Source organism: Nicotiana tabacum, chromosome 11 (genome assembly GCF_000715075.1).
Source record: "Nicotiana tabacum cultivar K326 chromosome 11, ASM71507v2, whole genome shotgun sequence".
Classification (NCBI taxonomy): Eukaryota; Viridiplantae; Streptophyta; class Magnoliopsida; order Solanales; family Solanaceae; genus Nicotiana; species Nicotiana tabacum.
Window position 1 is genome coordinate 116,805,650 of NC_134090.1, and position 21,980 is coordinate 116,827,629.

General features: G+C 40.3%; 1 protein-coding gene across 1 annotated transcript; it reads left to right on the plus strand.

Annotated features, from left to right (window-relative positions):
- Positions 1-14,685: 14,685 nt before the first annotated feature.
- On the plus strand, positions 14,686-15,558 carry LOC142166552 (uncharacterized). Its single transcript, XM_075225930.1, has 3 exons — positions 14,686-14,859; positions 14,973-15,016; positions 15,183-15,558. Exons 1-3 carry the CDS (start codon positions 14,745-14,747, stop codon positions 15,405-15,407), a joined length of 384 nt encoding a protein of 127 aa, XP_075082031.1. The 5' UTR covers positions 14,686-14,744; the 3' UTR covers positions 15,408-15,558.
- Positions 15,559-21,980: the final 6,422 nt, after the last annotated feature.

Consider the following 21,980-nt stretch of genomic DNA (forward strand, 5'->3'; position numbering starts at 1 on the left):
AAGTATGCATACTAACTTAAAACATCATATGGACCTACTCGTATAATCAAATCATCAAAATAACATCATGAACATCAAATTAAGTCTCGAGATCAATGAAATTTTCTCCAAAACTTCTTTAAACATAAATTTTGCGATTTAAGTCCGAATCACGTCATATGACATCCGTTTTTCACCAATTCCACAGAATGTCTTAAATCATATATAAGACCTGTATCGGGCGCCGGAACCAAAATAGCCCGATACCATCATGTTCTAATCAAATTTCATTTCAGATTTCTTTAAACAATTCCAGAAAACAATTTCCTTTAAAAATTCATTTCTCGGGCTTGAGACCTCGGAATTCGATTCCGGGCATACGCCCAACTCCTATATTTTCTTACGGACACTCCGGGACCGTCAAATCACGTGTCCGGGTCCGTTTACCCAAAACATTGACCAAAGTCAGACTCCCAGGTCGATGCCTCTAAAACAACCGTTCGTCCTCGAACGGACAGAAGAAGAAAGTACCTGAGTCGGGGAAAAGATGGGGATAACGGCTCCACATATCGGACTCAAACTCCCAGGTCGATGCCTCGGGAGGCTGACCTCTCCACTGAACACGAATAGAAGGAAAACTCTTCGACCTCAACTGACGAACCTGCCGGTGTAGAATTGCTACCGGCTCCTCCTCATAAGACAAGTCCTTGTCCAACTGGACAGTGTTGAAATCTAACACGTGGGATGGATCGCCATGATATTTCCGAAGCATGGACACATGAAATACTGGATGCACGGTTGATAAGCTCGGCGACAACGCAAGTTTGTAAACCACCTCTCCCACTCGATCAAGAATCTCAAACGGGCCAATGAACCTAGGGCTAAGCTTGCCCTTTTTCCCAAATCTCATCACGCCCTTCATAGGCGACACTCGGAGCAATACCCTCTCTCCAACCATAAAAGCCACATCTCAAACCTTGCGGTCTGCATAACTCCTTTGTCTGGACGGAGCTGTACGAAGCCTATCCTGAATAATCCTGACCTTGTCCAAAGCCTCCTGAACCAGATCCGTACCCAACAATAGAGCCTCTCCCGGCTCAAACCATCCAACTGGAGATCGACACCTCCTACCATATATAGCCTCATAATGAGCCATCTGGATACTCGACTAGTAACTGTTGTTGTAGGCAAACTCTGCTAAAGGCAAAAACGGATCCCACGAGCCTCCAAAGTCAATGACACAATCTTGGAGCATATCCTCCAAGATCTGAATAGTCCGCTCGGACTGACCGTACGTCTGAGGATTGAATGTTGTACTCAACTCAACCTGGGTGCCCTACTGTCGCTGAACTGCTCTCCAAAAATGCGAGGTAAACTGCATACCTCGGTCCGAAATGATAGATACAAGCACACCATGAAGACAAACAATCTCCCGGATATAGATCTCAGCTAACCTCTCGGATGAATAGGAGACCGCCACAGGAATGAAATGCGCTGACTTGGTCAGCCTATCAACAATGACCCATATTGCGTCGAACTTCCTCCGAGTCTGCGGGAGTCCAACAACGAAATCCATAGTGATCCGCTTCCACTTCCACTCGGGAAGCTCAATCCTCTGAAATAAACCACCAGGCCTCTAATGCTCGTGCTTAACCTGTTGACAATTCAAACACCGAGCTACATATGCAACGATATCCTTCTTCATTCTACACCACCAATAATGCTGCCGCAAATCCTGATACATCTTCGCGACGCCCGGATGAATAGAGTACCGGGAGCTATGGGCCTCCTCTAAAATCAACTCTCAGAGCCCATCCACATTAGGCACACAAACTCGACCCTACAATCTCAAAACTCCATAATCATCTAAGGTAACCTGCTTGGCACCTCCGCACTGCACCATGTCTCTAAGGATACACAAATGGGGATCATCATACTGCCGATCACGGATACGCTCCAATAAAGAAGAATGAGCGACCGTGCAGGCCAATACACGACTAGGCTCAGAGACATCCAGCCTCACGAATTGATTGGCCAAGGCCTGAACATCCAAAGCAAGCGGTCTCTCACCGACCGGAATATAAGCAAGACTGCCCATACTGGCTGACTTCCTACTCAACGCATCGGCCACTACATTGGCCTTTCGCGGGTGATATAAGATAGTGATATCATAATCTTTCAACAACTCCAACCACCTCTTCTGTCTCAAATTCAACTCCTTTTTATTGAACAAATACTGAAGACTCTTGTGATCCGTGAACACCTCACATGCTGCCATACAGATAATGCCTCCAAATCTTCAATGTGTGAACAATGGCTGCCAACTCCAGTCATGAATCGGATAGTTCTTCTCATGAATCTTCAACTGCCGTGAAGCATAGGCAATGACCTTGCCATCCTGCATCAACACTGCACCAAGCCCAATACGAGATGCATCACAATAAATTGTATAAGGACCTGAACCTGTGGGCAAAACCAACACCAGTGCCGTAGTCAGAGCTGTCTTGAGCTTCTGAAAGCTCGCCTCACACTCGTCTGACCATCTGAACTGGGCACCCTTCTGGGTCAACCTGGTCATCGGGGCTGCGATATATGAGATCCCCTCCACGAACTGGCGGTAGTAGCATGCCAATCCCAAGAAACTCCGAATCTCTATAGCTGATGCTGGTCTAGGCCAGTTCTTAACTGCCTTAATCTTCTTTGGATCAACCTGAATACCCTCTGCTGATACAACATGACCTAAAAATGCGACTGAACTCAACCAGAACTTACACTTCGAGAACTTAGCATATAACTGACTATCCCTCAAGGTCTGAAGAACCACTCTAAGATGCTGCTCGTGCTCATCCCGGCTGCGGGAATATATCAAAATATCATCAATGTAGACTATCACGAACGAGTCCAAATAAGGCCTGAACACTCGGTTCTTCAAATCCATAAAAGTTGTTGGGCATTGGTCAACCCAAATGACATGACCCGGAACTCATAATGCCCGTACCGAGTGTGAAAAGTTGTCTTAGGGACATCAGATGCCCTAATCCTCAACTGATGGTAGCCAGATATCAAATCAATCTTTGAAAATACCTTGGCACCCTGAAGCTGGTCAAACAAATCATCAATCCTCGGCAATGGATACTTATTCTTGATTGTAACCTTGTTCAACTGCCGGTAATCAATAAACATTCTCATCGATCCATCCTTCTTCTTAACAAACAACACCAGCGCACCCCAAGGCGAAATACTGAGTCTAATGAAACTCTTCTCAAGCAAGTCTTGCAACTATTCCTTCAACTCTTTCAACTCCGACGGGGCCATACGATACAGCGGGATAGAAATGGGCTGAGTGCCCAGAGCCAAATCAATACAAAAGTCAATATCCCTGTCGGGTGGCATACCTCGCAGGTCTGAAGGAAAACATCAGGAAACTCTCGAACAACGGGCACGGAATCAATGGAAGGGACCTCAGCACTAGAATCACAAACATATGCCAAATAGGCCAAGCACCCCTTCTCGACCATACGCCGAGCCTTCACATACGAGATAACACTGCGGGTAGAATGACCAGGAGTGCCTCTCCACTCTAAACAGGGCAAATACGTTAAGGCTAAGGTCACTGTCTTGCCATGACAGTCCAAGATAGTGTGGTAAGGTGATAACCAGTTTATCCCCAATATAACATCGAAATCGACCATGTCTAGAAGCAACAAATCGACACGAGTCTCAAGACCCCCAATCACCATAATACAAGAACGATGGACTCGATCTACCACAATAGAATCACCTACCGGTGTAGACACATAAACAGGAATACTCAATGAATCACTAGGCATGACCAGATACGGTGCAAAATAAGATGACACATACGAGTAGGTAGACCCTAGATCAAATAACACTGAAGCATCTCTATCACAAACCAGAATCGTTTTTTTAGCAAATCTACTAGGCAGGTGCCTAGGGCTATTTTATTAATACTAAAAAGCAAAAAAAGGAACCACATAGGAAGAGTACAAATAAGGGGGACAATAGCACCAGTAGTGTTGCCTCTATGCCTTGGCTATATAATCACTCCTTTGCGCCTCACAATACCCTTATGACAGCCTCATGTAGAGTAATCATGGTGTAGATGCTGGCAAAGTCTCACGAGGGCATATAATCTCATAGCCATTTGGATATCTTTCCAAAGGCATAGGGCTAGAGCAACATAAACTGCGCTAAACCTTACTTAACTAATCCTATTGAGGCAAATAAAAAGCCTCACCTACTAGCATGCATGTAAAAAGAAAGAACTAGCTAGAACTAGATATTCTATGATCATCATAGAGTTTATAACATACTCTGTGATGATATTACATATAACTATACTAATGTGATGGTAGAATAAAAATATGTAGAAATAACAGTAGTGATCTCTCTTCTCTAAACTTGTGAAATCTTCAATATGTAAACATTTGTCTTCATCAACAACCCTTTTCAAAATGTTTTCAAATTTCATGCTTTCTTCTTTGAACGATTGGATTTTGTAGATGTAGTTTGGGTAATCTGCTTTTGTTTGGCAACTCTCATTGAAAGTCGTTTTACATTTGCATCTTCATTCACCTTGCCATCCCAACTTTTATCCCTTGTACGATTCTTTTTATTTTTTCCACTATGCATTGGTGATAAATCACATTTTCTGGCTGCCTCTGCCCGGCATTGATTTAGAATATCATCTTCCTCACCTTCTTCAAATGTATCTCTGCCCATAATCACCGGGTTTGGCATGTCTTGGGGAACATCTTGTGTCATCTGAGTATTCACATCTTGTACTTTAACCAATCTTGCCTTATGTTGTTGTCTTTGTACTTTGTTCCTGTTCACATTCCCACGACCAGTGCTAGAGACTATATGACTTAAAGAATGTAGAGGAGCAGTACATACCATTGCATCCAGTAGTTGTCTCTCCTCAAACGAAATAACTGGAGTAGTTGTTGTGAGTTGTTGCTGCCCAGAATTTGATTTTGTTGCTGCTGTGCGATCACCAGTAGGCATACTAGTTGAGGTGTATGGATAATTTTGTTGCTACTGCATTTTAAGTGTTGGTGTAATTACAATTTGACTTGTATTAACACCTGGAGTGGCCTGCTTGGCAGATGTTTCTGCAGTGTTAACCAACCTTCCAGCTGCTGCATTTGGCATAGCAGCAATTGGAGAATTTCTGGGAATGAACATAGGAGCATGAATGTTCAATTTGCTCGTGGCACTTGATGTTGTTGCCTCATGAGGCTTTGGCTTTACTAGAGAATCGATCTCCTTACCTGCACTCTCCTGATCAACCTCCTGCTCACCTTCTTCAGATGAATAGCCAGCAAACCCATCACCCCAATCCTCTTCATCATCCTCCTCTCGTTGGTCACGCCACAGCTTAGAATTGATAGCCACTTCCCTTACCTTTGCTTGGATAACCTCATTGTTGTTCCCAGTTGACAGGACAAGCTGCCCAGATTCACCTTCGAACTCCCCAAAAGACTTTGCTGACTGAGAAGGGACATCAAACACGGATGTGTTCAAAGTCACCATTGGTTGTTTAACCAAGTTGGTGTTCATTACTATTTCTGCCTAGGCCTGTTTGATAATGTTTTCCACTTGTGAACTGGAAAAAAACAATGTGGGAGCATTGGTGCTATGTGCCTGATTGCTTATTAAGTCTTCCATCAAATTCTTCCCTGAAACATTTCATTGAACACCAGAATATTCGACCAAATTATCACTGCCTTGTCGACTTTTTTCATTGCTGGTGCATGGAACAATTTGCTTGTTCATAATGTCATCTTGTATGACTGTTGACATCAGTTGATCATCCTCCACAACTGCCAATGCTTCAAAAACATTTGAGCTGGACACAATGTTAGAAGTATTTTGACGAACACTTATAGATTTGTGCCTGGGCGTTACCACCTTTTTAGTAGGTGATTTTCTAGGTGACACCAAGTTCCAATTTCCCTCTTTTGTGCTTGAATTATTGACCTTGCCTTCCTCAAGTGTACCAACAGATATATACTCCACAGATATGCCCTTTTGTCCAGTGTTTTTATTTGCAAAAGTCTGGTCCTCACCAACACGTACAACAGGCTTTTGTGCAGTTGGCAACTGCTTGCTTTTAGTTAGCCCTTGTGTTTGTTCCACATTTATATTGCCAACCTTAACACCATCAGTAACACCAACATAGTCTGCTAGTTTTTCACCTAATACTTGCTGAACATTAGACTGTTTCTGTTGTGTATTAACCTATCCAGAAACTAAAGGGAACTTAGTAGTAGTCCTGAATTGACCAACACCTTCAGCACCTTCTACTGCCGCTTTGTCCACTAGTTTAACAGCTGCAACAACTCGATCACTAGTTGCTTTCATTGGAGTAGAAGCCTCCAAATTTGAACCTACACCAGTTCCCTGAGCCAGAGTCCCCTGCTCAAATCCCTGCTCCCTTTCAGAGACTTGGCTTAAAGGATCTTTTTGTTCACCTCCAGTTGGTTTTTGAGAAGCCTTTAAACCAGCTTTATCTCCTGAAGAATCAACTCCAATATCTATCATATCCTTTTCTGAATTAACTCGATCATCAGTTGCCCTATATTTTGTACCATTACCAGCTTGTACACTAACAGTAGCATGATCAACAGCAGGTTTCAGAGTTCCTGATTTTGCCTTTTCAATTTGTGCATTAGCAACAGCTTGATTAGCTGCAAACTGCAAAGCACCAGTACCAACCTTGTCCTTGCCAAATTGTGCAGATACCTCACCTCAATCAACAACATCCTTTGGGGCTTCATTAGTTGACAAAACAGCTGTAGCATTAGAAAGAGCCAAATTGTCGTATGCTTGCACAATTGGATTCACAGCATTGAAAATCCTTGCCAACGCTGTTTTAGCAGGGACATCACGTGAAGTCTTAGGAGGACCTTTATCAATCATTGAGGCATCAACTACAGTTTGCATTACATTCTCATTGTTTTCATTAACTCTATGTTTTCCTCCTTCAATTTGCAACACCTGCTGACCAATTACTGCTTCTTTTGATGCTTTAACTCCTTGCTTTCCATCTTTTTCTGGTACATCCTTGGTTATTTGCCCAGCTCTTTTAGCGTTTAAGTAGTCACTTGCATCCCCTTGTAGCTTGTCAACAGCAAACACCTCCTTACCAGGCAGATTATTGTCTAAAACATTCTCCCCTGCCACCACCTTTGTTCCAGCTTTTTCTTTCTTAATTCTACATGCCTTTTCATCATGTCCTTGATGCTTGCAATAAGTACAATACTTAGGAAGGTTGTCATACACTATTTTTTGATAGAACACGACAGATTTATCTGTAACTCGATCTAAAATCTGCAGCTTGACCTTTTTAGGATGTTTATCCAAGAGATCAATTATAACCTTTACTCTAGCAGCACTAGGTCTCGTTCTATCCTGTGTCGCCTTGTCCACAGCAAGAGCTTTTTCAACAGCTGAAGCAATAGACATTAACGACCTCTTAGAAAAAAAATTAGGTGGAAAACCTGGTAGGGAGATCCACACGACTGCCATGGATGTCTCTTCTTTTGGATTGAACCCTAAAGTCCATGGAAAAGTTCTGAAGAAGTATTCGTCACCTTTGGATTTAAGATAACCAGTCGATTTTGATAGGAACTGGACATAATCAGTATATAGATCAAACCTGACCAACAGGTGACGAAATTCTAATTGCCCAACGTTACAGTAGCCTTGAACTTCAAATTGCGACGAGAAATTTTTTCGAACTTACTGTATATCAGGTTTTCCATACGAAAATTTAACCACAACTCTTGATGCAGCCCTTCTTCCCTTATAAAGTCATTAACTTCATCCATGGTGAATTCTATCACTGGTTCTCTATGATCTAGTTTAAAAGGAAACAACTCAATTTTTTATGAAACTTGAGCAGACTGTTTTGATTGTAGTTTTGTAGCATACGATTGCTTTGTATTATGTTTTGGATCAGTTTCTATCTGGTTTTGAATCACCTCTCCCATAGCCAAAGGCTGGGGAGAGATCAACGCGGCCATGGCTGCCGTAGCACAAGAAAAATGCCAATTCTAGAGAGAGAAAGAAGAGAGAAGGGAGAGCGTTTTTCCCAAACCAGAATAGTACCTGTAATGACTACATCTGAAACCTCAGCCTCGGACCTGGCTGGAAGGGCGTAACATCGGGGCTGGGCCCCACCACCCTGAACTACATCTCTGGGACGGCCTGCAGTTGGCTGGCCTCTACCTCTAGTGGCTTGAGCTCCACCTCTAGTACCTTTACCTCCACGTCTAGCACCTTTACCCCCACCTCTAGCTGGCTGGGCGGGCTGTGGAACACCTGGTGCCTATACCATAGCACGAGAACCCTGATGTTGAGAGCTACTCAGTGCTCGAGAGCAAAACCTGGCAATGTGACCCGGATTACCACACGTGTAACAAGCCCTTGGCTGTTGAGACTACTGGTCTTGACGACCTGAATGACCACCCTAAAAACTCTGAAGCGGCGGTGCACTGATAGGAGCAGGTGGTGCACTGCAGGACTGCTGATCGGGATACTGCATCGGGGGACCACGACCACCTGAAGTACCGTGAGAAACCTAGAGCGCTGACTGAAAGGGCCTAAGAGGATGGCCTCTACCATACAAATCTCGACCTCCGGATGAGATACCACTGAATCGGCTTGAATGACGGGGCCTCTTATCTGACCCATGACCACCTCCCTGTGATAGAACCATCTCAACTGTACGGGCCACATTGGCTGCCTCCTAAAAAGTAATCTCACTCCCAGCCTCTCTAGCCATTTGAAGACGAATCGGCTGAATAAGACCGTCAATAAACCTCTCACCCTCTCTCTCTCGGTGTGGAGTATGATAAGAGCATGAAGAGCTAAGTCGATGAACCTAGTCTCATACTGGGTAACAGTCATGGAACCCTGCTAGAGGCACTCAAACCGCTTCCGATAGGCCTCTCTCTGAGTAACGGGGAGAAACTTCTCCAGGAATAACACTGTAAACTGTTCCCAAGTCAAGGTTGGCGATCCGACTGGTCTCGCTAAGCAATAATCCCTCCACCAAGTCTTGGCGGATCCAGACAAGCGAAATGTAGTAAAATCGACCCCATTGGTCTCAACAATGCCCATGTTCCTGAGAACCTCGTGGAAGCTGTCGAGATAATCCTGGGGATCCTCAGTAGATGCACCGCTGAAAGTAGAAGTAAAGAGCTTGGTGAACTTATCTAGTCTCCACAAAGCATCGGCGGACATAGCCGCTCCATCACCAGTCTAAGCTACCACACCCGGCTGTACTGCTCTAACTGGCTGAACCATTGGAGTCTGAATCTGAGGAGCTACCTGCTTCGGAGTGCGAGTAGCAGGAGTCTAGGCCCCTTCTCCAGCCTGAGAGATGGCTGGTGCTACAGGAAGCAAGCCTGCCCGGGTGACACTCTCCATGAGGCCCACTAATCGGACCAGAGCATCTTGAAGGACTAGGATAGCAATAAAACCCTCTGGGGCCTGAGCTGGGCCCACCGGAACTGCTGGAGCCGGAACCTCCTCATCGAAATCAACTTGAGGCTCCATCACTGGTGCTGCTGCTCGGGGCTGAGATCTGCCCCTATCTCAGCCTCTACAATGGACTCGGCCTCGCCCTCTGCCCCTCGTGGGAACTGCTGCTGGGGACTCAGGCTGCTGAGCAGAGGATGAGGAAGCGCGTGTTCTCGCCATCTGCGAAGAACAGAGTAGAAGTTCAATTAGCATTGAGAAACAAAACCGCACACGAGAAAGAAAAATGTGAAGTTTGTCCTAACTCTGTAGCCTCTGGGAGATAAAAACAGACGTCTCCGTACCGATCCCTCACACTCTACTAAGCTTGTCTGTGAACTGTGAGACCTATGTAACCTAGAGCTCTGATACCAACTTGTCACGACCCGGATTTTACACCCTTGGGAGTCGTGATGTTGCCTATTAATGGGAGCTAGGCAAGCCAAACCTTAACTACTTGCTACACATTCAATTTTGCTTCTTTTTAACAACACAAGTCGATAATATGATAAAAGCGAAATTTTAAATAAATAAGCGGAAGTCAACAATTATATATCTTAAGGCTACATCTATTACAACTTTTAAAACCTCAAATACCCCAAAACCTGGTATCACAGTATCACAGACTATCTAAGAGTTACTACATACAAGGTCTGAAGAAATACAATACACTATTTCTGAACCAAAGGAAATGAAACAGGAAATAGAGATAGAGGGAGACGCCAGGGCCTGCGGATGCCTACAGGTCTACCTTGGGTCTCCGAGTGGACTAAAGGAAGCCCTCCAACTACTGTCCAAAAGCTGCTCCTGGATCTGCACATAGTGCAGAGTATAGTATCAGTACAACCGACCCCATAAGCTGGTAAGTGTCTAACCTAACCTCGGCGAAGTAGTGACGAGGCTAGGACCAGACTACCAAATAAACCTGTGTAGTTCAAATGTATATACAACGGAAAAGAAATGCGAAAAAATAACCAGTCAATGTGGAAGGGGAAAACATTCTGTGAGGAAAATAATAGTTCCGAATAGAAAGGCATCAAGTAAGGAAAGAAACAACATAACTAGAATATCAACAAGGAAGCAGAAATCAACAATTGCACGACATCATCCTTCGTGCTTTTACTCTCAGCCTCACCAAAGCAGTTATACAATAAAATGTGCACGGCATCACCCTTCGTGGTTTTACTCTCGTCCTTACCAAAACAATCATATAATCGAAATGTGCACGGCATCACCCTTTGTACTTTTACTCTCTTTCCTCACCATATAATCAATAGAATTGGCACGGAATGGTACGTCGTGCGGCACGACATCACCCTTCGTGCTTTACACTCTTTTCTTACAATAACAAATAATGTACGGCATCATCCTTCATGCTTTAACACTCTTCCTCACCCAAAAAACAATCACAAGTAAAGGGGCAAGGGAATAAACAAAATAGTAATAGAGATCCCGGCAAGGGAACAACAGTTAAACAATTAAATCCCGGCACGGGAACAACAATTAAACAATTAAATCCCGGCAAGGGAACAACATAATAATCTCTTCTCTGTCTCAATTTTACTTCACAATTCACTTCACAACTCGAGCCAATGCTCTAGAGGTTCGATTATCACTTATACTTTCACAACTCATTTCACAACTCGAGCCAATGCTCTAAAAGTTCAATTGTCATTTATACTTTCACAATTTCTCTTATACAACATGAGCCAACACTCCTCAATATTCATAGGTCACAATTCTTTCCACAAACTTTATACAACAATTAGAAATCTTCACCAAGACATGAATAATACAACGAAATCATGAAAATCACAATATAAGACTCACGGTCATGCTTGACACCAACGTATAGATACTCATCACCATGCCTATACGTCGTACTCGACAAGAAGCAAATAGCAAATAGGACGTAACTCCTAATCCCTCAAGCTAAGGTTAGACCAAACACTTACCTCGATGCCACGAACACAACTCAAGGTTCAATTATAGATTTACCCCTTGATTCCACCGCCAATTCTCTCGTATAATTGATTTGGAGAAGAAAGGTTGTTTGAAAAGCCGCCTCTTATATTTTTGGGGTTTTGAAAAAATACAAAATAACTGAAAAATTTCGTCTATTTATACCCCTCTCAGACCCCCTATGCGGACTGCACAAAATAGACTGCGGCCGCACAGGCCTTCCTGAGGTACTGCGGTCCAGTGCCCTGTGCGGACCGCACGAAATGGACTGCTGCCGCACAGGCCTCCACCGCGGACCGCACGAAACCGACCGCGAACCGCACAGGCCTCCACCGTGAACCGCACAAAACCGACCGCGGACCGCACTGGCCCCCTTCTGCGGTCGCACACGATTTCGCGAACCGCACTGGCGGGTTCAGAGGCCTGCAACTTCTGGTTTTAAGTCTAAAACATCCCGAACCTACCCGAAAATCACCCGAGCCCTCGAAACTCCAAACCCAGTGTGCGTACTAACTCAAAAACATCATATGGACCTACTCGTGTAATCAAATCATCAAAATAACATCATGAACATCAAATTAAGTCTCGAGATCAATGAGGTTTTCTCTAAAACTTCTTTAAACATAAATTTTGCGATTTAAGTCCGAATCACGTCATATGACAGCCGTTTTTCACCAAATTCCACAGAAATGTCTTAAATCATATATAAGACCTGTACCGGGTGCCGAAACCAAAATACGGGCCCGATACCATCATGTTCTAATCAAATTTCATTTCAAATTTCTTTAAACAATTCCAGAAAATAATTTCCTTTAAAAATTCATTTCTCGGGCTTGGGACCTCGAAATTCGGTTCCGAGCATACTCCCAAGTCCCATATTTTCTTACGGACCCTCTGGGACCTTTAAATCACGGGTCCGGGTCCATTTACCTAAAACGTTGACCGAAGTCAAATTAGCTCATTTTATAATCAAAACTTATCATTTTTCATTGATTATCATATTTACGCTTTCCGGCTATGCGCCCGGACTGCGCACACAAATCGAGGTGACTCTAAATGAGGTTTTCAAGGCCTCAGAACACGAAAGTTTCATTTTAAAACAAGTGATGACCTCATCACATAATGCGTTCTTGTTAATCCTAATTCCATAGGAATACATGCGTTAGGTTAGCTTGAATAGGCGAGTAATACTTCCGGAGAATACTACGAGAATATTAACCACATCAATCAATAAATCAGATAAGCTAATTAGACAAATTAAAGTTGAAGACTCAACGAGATTGTTAGATAACCCATAGCTCTAGAGTATCGGCTCCATTCGAATTCGTGTCTAATTTTGCCAACTTGTTTTCTTTAATCTCTTAGTTTATTACTCTAGATTAGTTTTAGTTAAATATTCATACTTTAGGATTCACGTGAATAGATTAATTGTTTAGGTTTAATTCAATTGATAATTAATCACAGGTCTCTATGGGTATAATATCTGGACTTACAATTTTGTATTACTTGTCGATCACGTATACTTGTGTGTGTGTTTGGGAGCAACACTTAACACTGAAAAAGAAAAGAAAAGAAAATTACATGATTGGCTAACCAAATAGTTCAATCTGATCAAAGGACCATCAAGTAGCGTGACCGGATGATTAAAATTCTTCTATTCTTAATAAAAAAGAACAATCTTCTAGCTTGGTCAATAACACTTTACTCCTTTTGGGGTCATTTGGTACGAGGTATAAGTAGATATAGTGTTGATATAAAAATTGAATACCGCGTTAATATTTTATTTGGTTAGCAAACCTAGTATAAGTTATTCCGAGATAAAAATTAGTACCGGGATAACTTATACCTTGTAAGGAATAAGGTAATTAGTGCCGGGATAACTTATACCTTCTTCTTAGAAATTACGCAATTGTTATTTTTAATACAACATATCAAACAGTGGATAAAAAAGAAATACTAGGATAACTAATCCTAGTATAACTTATCCTGGTATAAGCCGTATTCAAACCAAACGAACCCTCAGTGGTCATACTATACACAATTCGAATTAATTTGTTGATCAAATAAATTTCTAGTACTGTACGCCAAAAGAAAAAAAGAATTGATCCAAGGCATAAATGGAATAAGGTCCTACCCCTTAAATTATTTATAAGGAATAGTGCTATTTCAAACGGGAGAAATTAAAAAATAGTCAGATTTACAACTGGTCGTTTAAAAATAGCCTAGTTTTAAAAGTAATCGAAATTTAGCCACTTTGTATTATAAAGATAAATCTGAGTGAAAACACTGTTCAAAACCCGGAAAATACACCGGTATATTATACTGGAGTTCCAGCATAAGTATGCTTGAACTCCAACATATTATACTGGAGTTCCAGGATAAGTATGCTGGAATTCCAGCATAATATGATGGAGTTCTAGTTCCAGCATAAGTATACTAGAACTCCAGCATAATATACTGGAGTTCCAGCAAGTATAATTGTCCAGTATAATGCTCCAGTCTCCAGTATATTATACTGGAGTCAGCAAATTATAACAGTCCAGCATAATATGCTGGAGTTCATACATAGGTGCACCGAACTCCAGTATATTATGCTGGACCGGTCTCTGTTGCAGCAAAATAATGATTATTTTTCATTGACTTCATAAACACTGACTATTTTTAAATGACCAGTCCGAAAACTAGCTATACCGTGCTATTTTTACATTTCAACAGCAAGCCAGCCAGGTGAGCTATACTAGGCCCAGAATAGTCCTTAATTATAGGTATTTGACTGCTATCTAATCTAATGACAGTGGACGCCCCCCCCCCCCCCCCTCCTTTTTCACAATTCTTTTCTTCTTACTTTTATTAAGTAATATCAATATGGGAGGAATAGAGACAGTGGTCCACCGGTCCTGCATGTATGTACGTACTTTCAGTTTTTTAACATTTGTGATCATCAGTTTTCGAGTGACTTATCAAGAGTCTCAGTCTTCTACTTGAAAAGGCAAAGAGATCAGATTCCCAAGTCTCAGCTTAACCAAATTAAAATCTTTAATTAGACACGCATAAGACAAAAAGTACTATATTATTTCTGTTGACATGTATTTTCAAGTGATTGGTTAATGGTGTATTTTGTTTGTTCTTTTATCATCATTCGGCAGTATAAATACGTTTGCAATTATATCTAAGCCACTTCAAGTGTGAGTGATCTGTAGGTCAACAAAGTCTTCATCTGCATCTTTATATATAAGTCTCAAAAAACTGGACAAATGAAGATCAGAAACTATGTTTTCCTTCTAGCAGCTACTCTGCACATTCTAAGTTCGGTTTCTGCAACAAGGAATAAGCCTTTTGCAACTTACAAAAGTCCCCATCATCAACAAGGTTTGAATGATTAACTTCTCTCTCAGCTTAATTGTTCTGTGTTGTCAATTTGCAAGGATTTGTTCTTTATTTCTCTGTGTTTATCTGACTTCATAACTTTTAATCTGAACTAGGCAAAGACTTCAATTCTGCTCAATCTTCTTTGCAAAAGATGAAGGTATTTAATCTTAGAGCAATGATTACTACGGGTCACCTTATCAATCTCAACCCGCAGTCGGCTATATGAGTTATTACTGTTCATATATACCATTGCATTTGTGCTCGTTTCCACAACTATAATTAAACCTTATTGTTTTTTTTTCTTTTCTTTGCTAAATAATTAGGGACTTGACAACATGGAAAGTGCAGGAGATAAGAATGAGAATGGCATTGAAGGGCTAAGGAGACTTGGTTCAAGGCCACCAAATTGTGAGCACAGATGTGGAAGGTGCAAACCATGTATTGCTATTCAAGTACCTGCAAAAGCAGACCATTTGGAGGTACAATATGCCAATTACGAACCTGAAGGTTGGAAATGCAAGTGTGGCACTTTTTTATTCGATCCTTAAAAAGTTTTCCCCTTTTGCCTTCCCATTTCTTTTTTGGCTTCAAAAGTGCAGCGCTTCCACTGCCGTGCTCCTGCATGTGTAAACTATATATTGAAAAATGAACACTGATCTGTTTAATGTACTTCTTTCCATTTTATGGGACAATGAGATGAGTGATTAGGCATTGAATTTAAGATATTAATTTGATTTATGTAATATGTTAGTGATGATGTAAAGTATATAAAGATGGTGACTGAAAAGATAACAATTATCACATCACGTCGAAGTTAAAATGCAAATAGCCTAGTGAATTTAAATTTTCATAAGCTTTAAAACTTGTAATATAATACTCCACTAGAATAATCATCAAACATTTTAAAATTTCCCAAAATAGAAAGAATGTCACGGATAAAGCATTGAGAACTGACTTTTGATGATTAACAATCGTGTCCAATGAACGTCTGCTAAGAACGAGGTCCTCAAAGTAGCTGCTGAAGGTTCTTACAAAGCAGTAACTTTTACACAAAGTTACTGCAGTCCGATATTACCCTTGATGCGATAATGACTGTTACCCAAGAATATTTGCCTGCATATTTGATAGACATAAGTCACCATATTCATGGAGTCCTTAGAACTTCAGGATTGCAAGCAAACAAGAGTTTTACTGCGTGTAAAACTCCTAAAGATCTCGAAGTACTGGGGAGTTATATACTTTGCCTATGGACTGTGAAGACAATCCTTTTGCACATTGGCTGGGGAAATTTAGTTCATGTGTATTAGGAGATTGAGTTGTAATCGAGATGTTATTCAAAACATGTTAGTTGGAGTATTGTATGAGTGTGCAAGTTAGAGTAATTTGTAATTCATACAAGAAAAGGAGAAGTGTGTGCGTATTGGTTTATAAAGTCTTGTAATCAGTATATTTGACTCATTTGTTCTAGTGAAATTGAGGTCAAAATCCTAACAGGTAGTAGTTTTTGCACCTTTGAGCCGGGTGATTTTTCACGTAAAAATTATTGTCCTTACTTTATTGTTTATTTCATTTATGCATAAAGAGTAAGACAAAGAACCAAGTTCGTAATAGGAAGACACTCAAATTAACAATTGATATCACAGCAGGTTCTCTAAAATGTGGTTACTGCCAAAACAGATCTTTGAAGAAAATGAGTGCTCCACCTGGAATCAATGAAGGACAATCAACTACCAGACCACCACTGTTTAACGAAAAATATTACAGTTGGTGGAATACAAGAATGCAGGATTTTCTAACGGTTGAGGACTATGAACTATGGACAATAATGAATTGTGGACCATTAACTCCCACTAAACAAAATGGGCAAAATAAAACTATTCCCAAAGATCCTTCTGAATTTGTGGAAGCAAACTTCAGGATGATGGAAAAGAATGCAAAGGCCAAGAAGATTCTCATCTGTAGACTTGGTCCTGATGAGTATAATAGGATATATGCCTGGTCTAATGCAAAGGAGATCTGGGATGCACTTCAAACTGCCCATGAAGGAACAAATCAAGTAAAGAAATCAATAATTGAGTTATTCATGGGAAACTATGAGCTCTTCTCTATGTGGGAGTCCGAACTTATTCAGGAGATGATGACCATGTTCACTATAAGAACAAATGAACTAAAGTCACTGGGAAAGGTATTTACCTCTGAGGAATTGGTTAGAAAGGTTCTAAGGATTCTCCCTACATCATGGGAATCAAAAGTCACTGCCATCCAAGAAGCAAATGAGTTGGACAAGATTTTTCTACTGGATGATTTGGTTGGATACTTAAAGACTCATGAGAGGACAAAATTGGAACTGTGCAAGGAGGAACCAAAGAGAGATAAGGCTCTGTTTCTTAAGGCGTCTGAAGAAGATGACTCTGACAATGATGAACTGGACCTAGCTACATTTTACAAGTTCAAAAGATTCATGAAGAACTCCAAGAATTCACCTAAAAGATAAAGCAGTGGCAAACCTAGGCAGATTGACAATCTTCTTATGATGGGTGTTACAAGTGTAAGAAACTATACCACATGGTCAAAGACTGTCCAATATGGGAAATTGAATGAAAGGAAAAAAGAGCTAAAAAGGAGAAAAAGTGATAAGATGAAAGAGCGAGTTCTAAACAAAATAAAAATTCTAGGCAATAGATATACTGAGGCCATGAAATAAGCCTTTCTAGCAGCATATGCAGACAATGGAAGTGACAAAGAGGAGAAGAAGGAAGATGAGTGTTACACCCCATGTTTTCGTGCGCAAAAATATGTCGTAAGTCAATTGATGTAAGCTCAGAAATGAGATCATCCTTGAAAGTACATAAGTAAGTTAGTCATGTTACCTTGGGGGTTACAAATATTTAAGATCATGTATAACAAGTACCAAAATGGTTGGAAGGCTTAGAAGCTAAACAAATAGAAGAAAATAAGTTTCGTCGAAAGTCGATAAATTTGGAATGTTATAATATGCAATTTGGGGTGACACTAGGTTTCTTAACATGATAAAAAGGTTATGTTATAAGTCATTTTAGGTCTATAATAGTCATGTGTTACGTTTTATAGTCAAGCGAGTTGTGAAACAAAAGTTGGCAAAGGTCATCACAAGTTACATTCATAAATATGCTTAAAATTAGGTCAAATATAGTGGAGCTTTTCTCCCAATATACTTGGAATTACGGGATGATCCACATATCAAATTGAATATCTACGAGTCTAGTTTCTAATGCATTAAACTGTTTGTCGACACGACATTGGAGTAGATAGATATTTGTAGTTTTGCAAGCTTGCACAGACTGCATAGATGACAAGTAGGTGTGTCACTAAAGCTTTTTGAGCAATACATTTCATGTGCTATGAGGTCTTTTTGGGACATATTTTATACTAAATTGAAGGTTTTGGAATCTAGTTTCCAACTCTCTTAACTGTTTGCTCATACGACACCCGGATAAAATGTTATAAGTGTTGGAAGAAGGACCAATTCTAGGGTGTCAAGTAGCACCTTTTTGACTATTCAAAAAAGGGATATTTATATCCTTATCTCGTCTCTTTCTTCAATTTTCCAGAGAACACGACCAAATAAGACCCCTAAATTTACCTCAAGCTCTGCACAAGGGTTTCTAACAAGATTATCATCCAGGACACGAAATCAAGTAGCGATAACATTAAAACGATCCTTACGACGAAAGTATCGCTATATTGCGTCTCTTTTTCTTTGTAGTTTGAGTTTTGGAAGGTATTTAATAGTTAAGAAAATGCCTTATTTATGTATTTAAGCTTTTAAATAGTAAGGAAGGTTGATAAAGTCATTTCCTAATAGCTAGAACTCACAGGACGGTGATCGGAAGCCGTGAGTTCGAATTATTCGACTTGTCGTGGGCTGTTTTTTAGTTGTTTCGTGTTGCTTTTGGGCTGTATATTTTTCTGCCGTTTAATGGATTTTTGGAGGAAAAATGGTGTGGAGAAACACCACATAATGGATAAATGGTGTATTAGTCGTTCTTTGTAACATTTTCAGCATGTTCGACACTACTATAGTTGTCGTTTTGGGTATGAAGTGATTGGGGTGTATTGGGTTGTTGTAAGCTAAATGTAACATGGATTTCAACTTGTATCCACTGTAGGAGGTAATTATATTGTGTTCTTGCTTCTTCTTAAGGTTATCTTGACATTGATTAAGTTAAATGGATGGACTAGACATGAACTAGTGAATAAAGTTTATAATTGAGGATAATTGGAGTTGTGGATTATTTTCCATGTTATAAATGTATGGTATAAGGCTTGAATCAGTGATGAATGAATTCATTATCATGTTAATTATACTATTAAGTTAAAGTAAGAAGTCTATAAGGGGTGATATGGGGTATACGAATTCCAATTGGAGCTTGCCGCTCGTCATGAAGTAGTTGTGACTTGTTATTGTTTTATGGTATCTTGTTATTGAAAATTATGTATTGCTGGATTTCTCTGGTCATTGTTGTTGGTATATGGTATTGGAGGAGGCTCTTGTTACAGGGGAGACGCTGTCCAAATTTACATAAACGAGGTACTAGTTTAAGTTGCGGACATAGTCTTTACTCAACACTGATTTTGAATCTCTTTATGCTATGGTAGATTGAGTTGAGTTGTTTGAAGAATTACTTGGAAGGTATTAAGGATTCAATGGAGCTAAGGTATGTTAAGGCTATCCATTCATTCTTTTTGGCATGATTTATATGATACAAATAAAATGTACAAACGCGGAACATTCATAAATGACTCTATTCATAGAAGTATCAGAGGTGCCTATGTTCTTGATTTCCCATGTGTCCTATTATTTTATCTTCTGTTCATGGGTCTCAGAAAAATACGTAAGTTGCTAAAGTTTATCCGAAGGCATATTGATCTTATGGAATTCCGAGAAATCTTACTGACTTACTTCATTATGCATGTATATTATATGTATATGGGATATAGGAAAAGGTTATGGCGTTATATATGCACTACCACCTGATCAGTTGGTATACGTTGATGATTTTGCTCACAGCGGCCGGGATGATATGATGGGATGCCCTCAGAGGATTGATGATGTTATGTACACATATACCTATGCATGATATGACATTTATATGCACATGCATGACATTATTAATGTTTCATGATTCACAGAGTTATTCAGACTTACAATTAAGTACTTTACTCCATGTTTCTTTCATGTCTGTTATATACTACTTTTCATTCCATACATACTCGGTACTTTATTTGTACTGACGTCTCTTTTTCCCGGGGATGCTGTATTTCATGCCCGCAGGTCCTGAAAGACAGGTTGACATTCCTCCTAGTTGGCTATAAGCTCAACGGAAGGTGTTGGTGCACTTCACTTGCTCTAGAGTTGCCTATTTGGTCAGTATGATTTGGACATGTATTGATTGGTATGTCGGGGCCTTGTCCCGACCTTTATGACATTTATGTACTATTAGAGGCTTGTAGATAGATGTCATGTGTATGGATACTTGTATGGCCTTTTCAAACTATGTTTTGAGTGTAAAAATGTTCATATCAGCCCTATAGGCCCATATGTCACATTTATAAGTTTCTATATCATGTTGGGTCATCCTATGTCTAGTATTCCATTATGTTTTATTCTGGTTATCTCATGACGGTACTTTTGGCCCATCTACCCATGATAGTATGATAAGAAGGATATGGTATGATGGTACTCGATTGAGTTAGGCATCGGGTGCCCATTGCGGCCCTTCGATTTGGGTCGTGACAGAAGTGGTATCAAAGCAGCATTTAGGAATGTTACTTTTTCTTTTTACTCTAGATCCCGTTGTAGAGCTCAGTTATGAGAATTTAAACTCCTAAATTCTATTTTATTCGTAATACAATGATACCTACATCTAGAAACACATTTTGCAAGAGATTGAATGTGACTATGGAGGAGTTGAGTCAGAGGAACTCGATTTGCATCATGCTTACGATGAGTAAATGTAAAGTCTTCAGTAGATCAAGTGTGTACTAAGACGTGTAGCTTCTTGATAAGGAGCCCTAAGGCATGAATATCGATCCACCCATATGATAAAAAGCAATGAGAGAATTAGAAGGTAGATACAAGTTTCAACAAGCAAAAGAAGTAAGGTAAGAAGGATACGAGGTACCTAGTTAGTGAAGATTATCGGTATTTACAATTCAGGTAGAGAAATATAAGAATTCTGAGTTAGTTTCAACAGTAACAGAGATATACACAATTGGCCACACCCTTAACTGTTATGCCCAATGAGAGCTAACATATATAGTTTAAAAGAAGGATAGGATATCAGAATCCAGCTAGGGTTAGAGTAAGCCAAAATGGTGGGTGAATTGTTATCATTAGCTAACAGTTATGAAGGATAGTGCAAATGTGGTAATAGATCTCTTTGTTAGACACCCAAATGGTGAACTCTAGAATAGCATAGTAAGATATGAATACTAGAATGTTCAGAAATTTTAGGAGATAGACAGTGAAATCCTAGAAGGGATAAATATTTACCTTAGTATGACTCCCGCCCCTAGAAAAAAAAAGAGAGAAAGTTAGGCGTCCCGAAGAGCCAATTAGATGAAGCAAGGGGAGCTAAAAGTGAAAGAATGCTTGTTGAAGTTTTTAGAATAAGGTAATAGACAAAATATTAGCAGGAGAATAAGAAGAGAGTAAATGAAGCATTATGAGCAAGATTTGATAAATGGATGATAACGGTAAATCAAAATATGACAGAATGACAGAGTCCATAGTCAAGTGAAAGAAAAGACAAGAGGAGATATGCCTTGAGAAAATACAAGAGTATAAGCCCTAAAGTCATACACTCATTTCGAGAAATGAGTTGGTGACTCGAATGTGATGACCAGAAGGCTAAGTTAGACCCTTGGAGTAATATAAATCAGTATGGGCTAGTGAACAAGATAAACTGAACATGAATTAAGGATCAGAAGATTTGATAATAGTCGGCATTGTGAGAATTTCACAGATAGCATTCCAGCAATAATAGAATGGATAATAGAAGAACAACCTTTAAAGTTCATTCATGAAGACGCTTCCCTAAAGCAAGCACTATGAGTAGACTTAAGCTTAAGGGACTTAG

Coding starts and splice junctions, on each gene's coding strand:
- LOC142166552 (XM_075225930.1), top strand. CDS start 14,745: ATGAAGATCAGAAACTATGTTTTCCTTCTAGCAGCTACTCTGCACATT. Junction 14,860..14,972: donor AAGTCCCCATCATCAACAAG/GTTTGAATGATT, acceptor AATCTGAACTAG/GCAAAGACTTCAATTCTGCT. Junction 15,017..15,182: donor CTTCTTTGCAAAAGATGAAG/GTATTTAATCTT, acceptor CTAAATAATTAG/GGACTTGACAACATGGAAAG.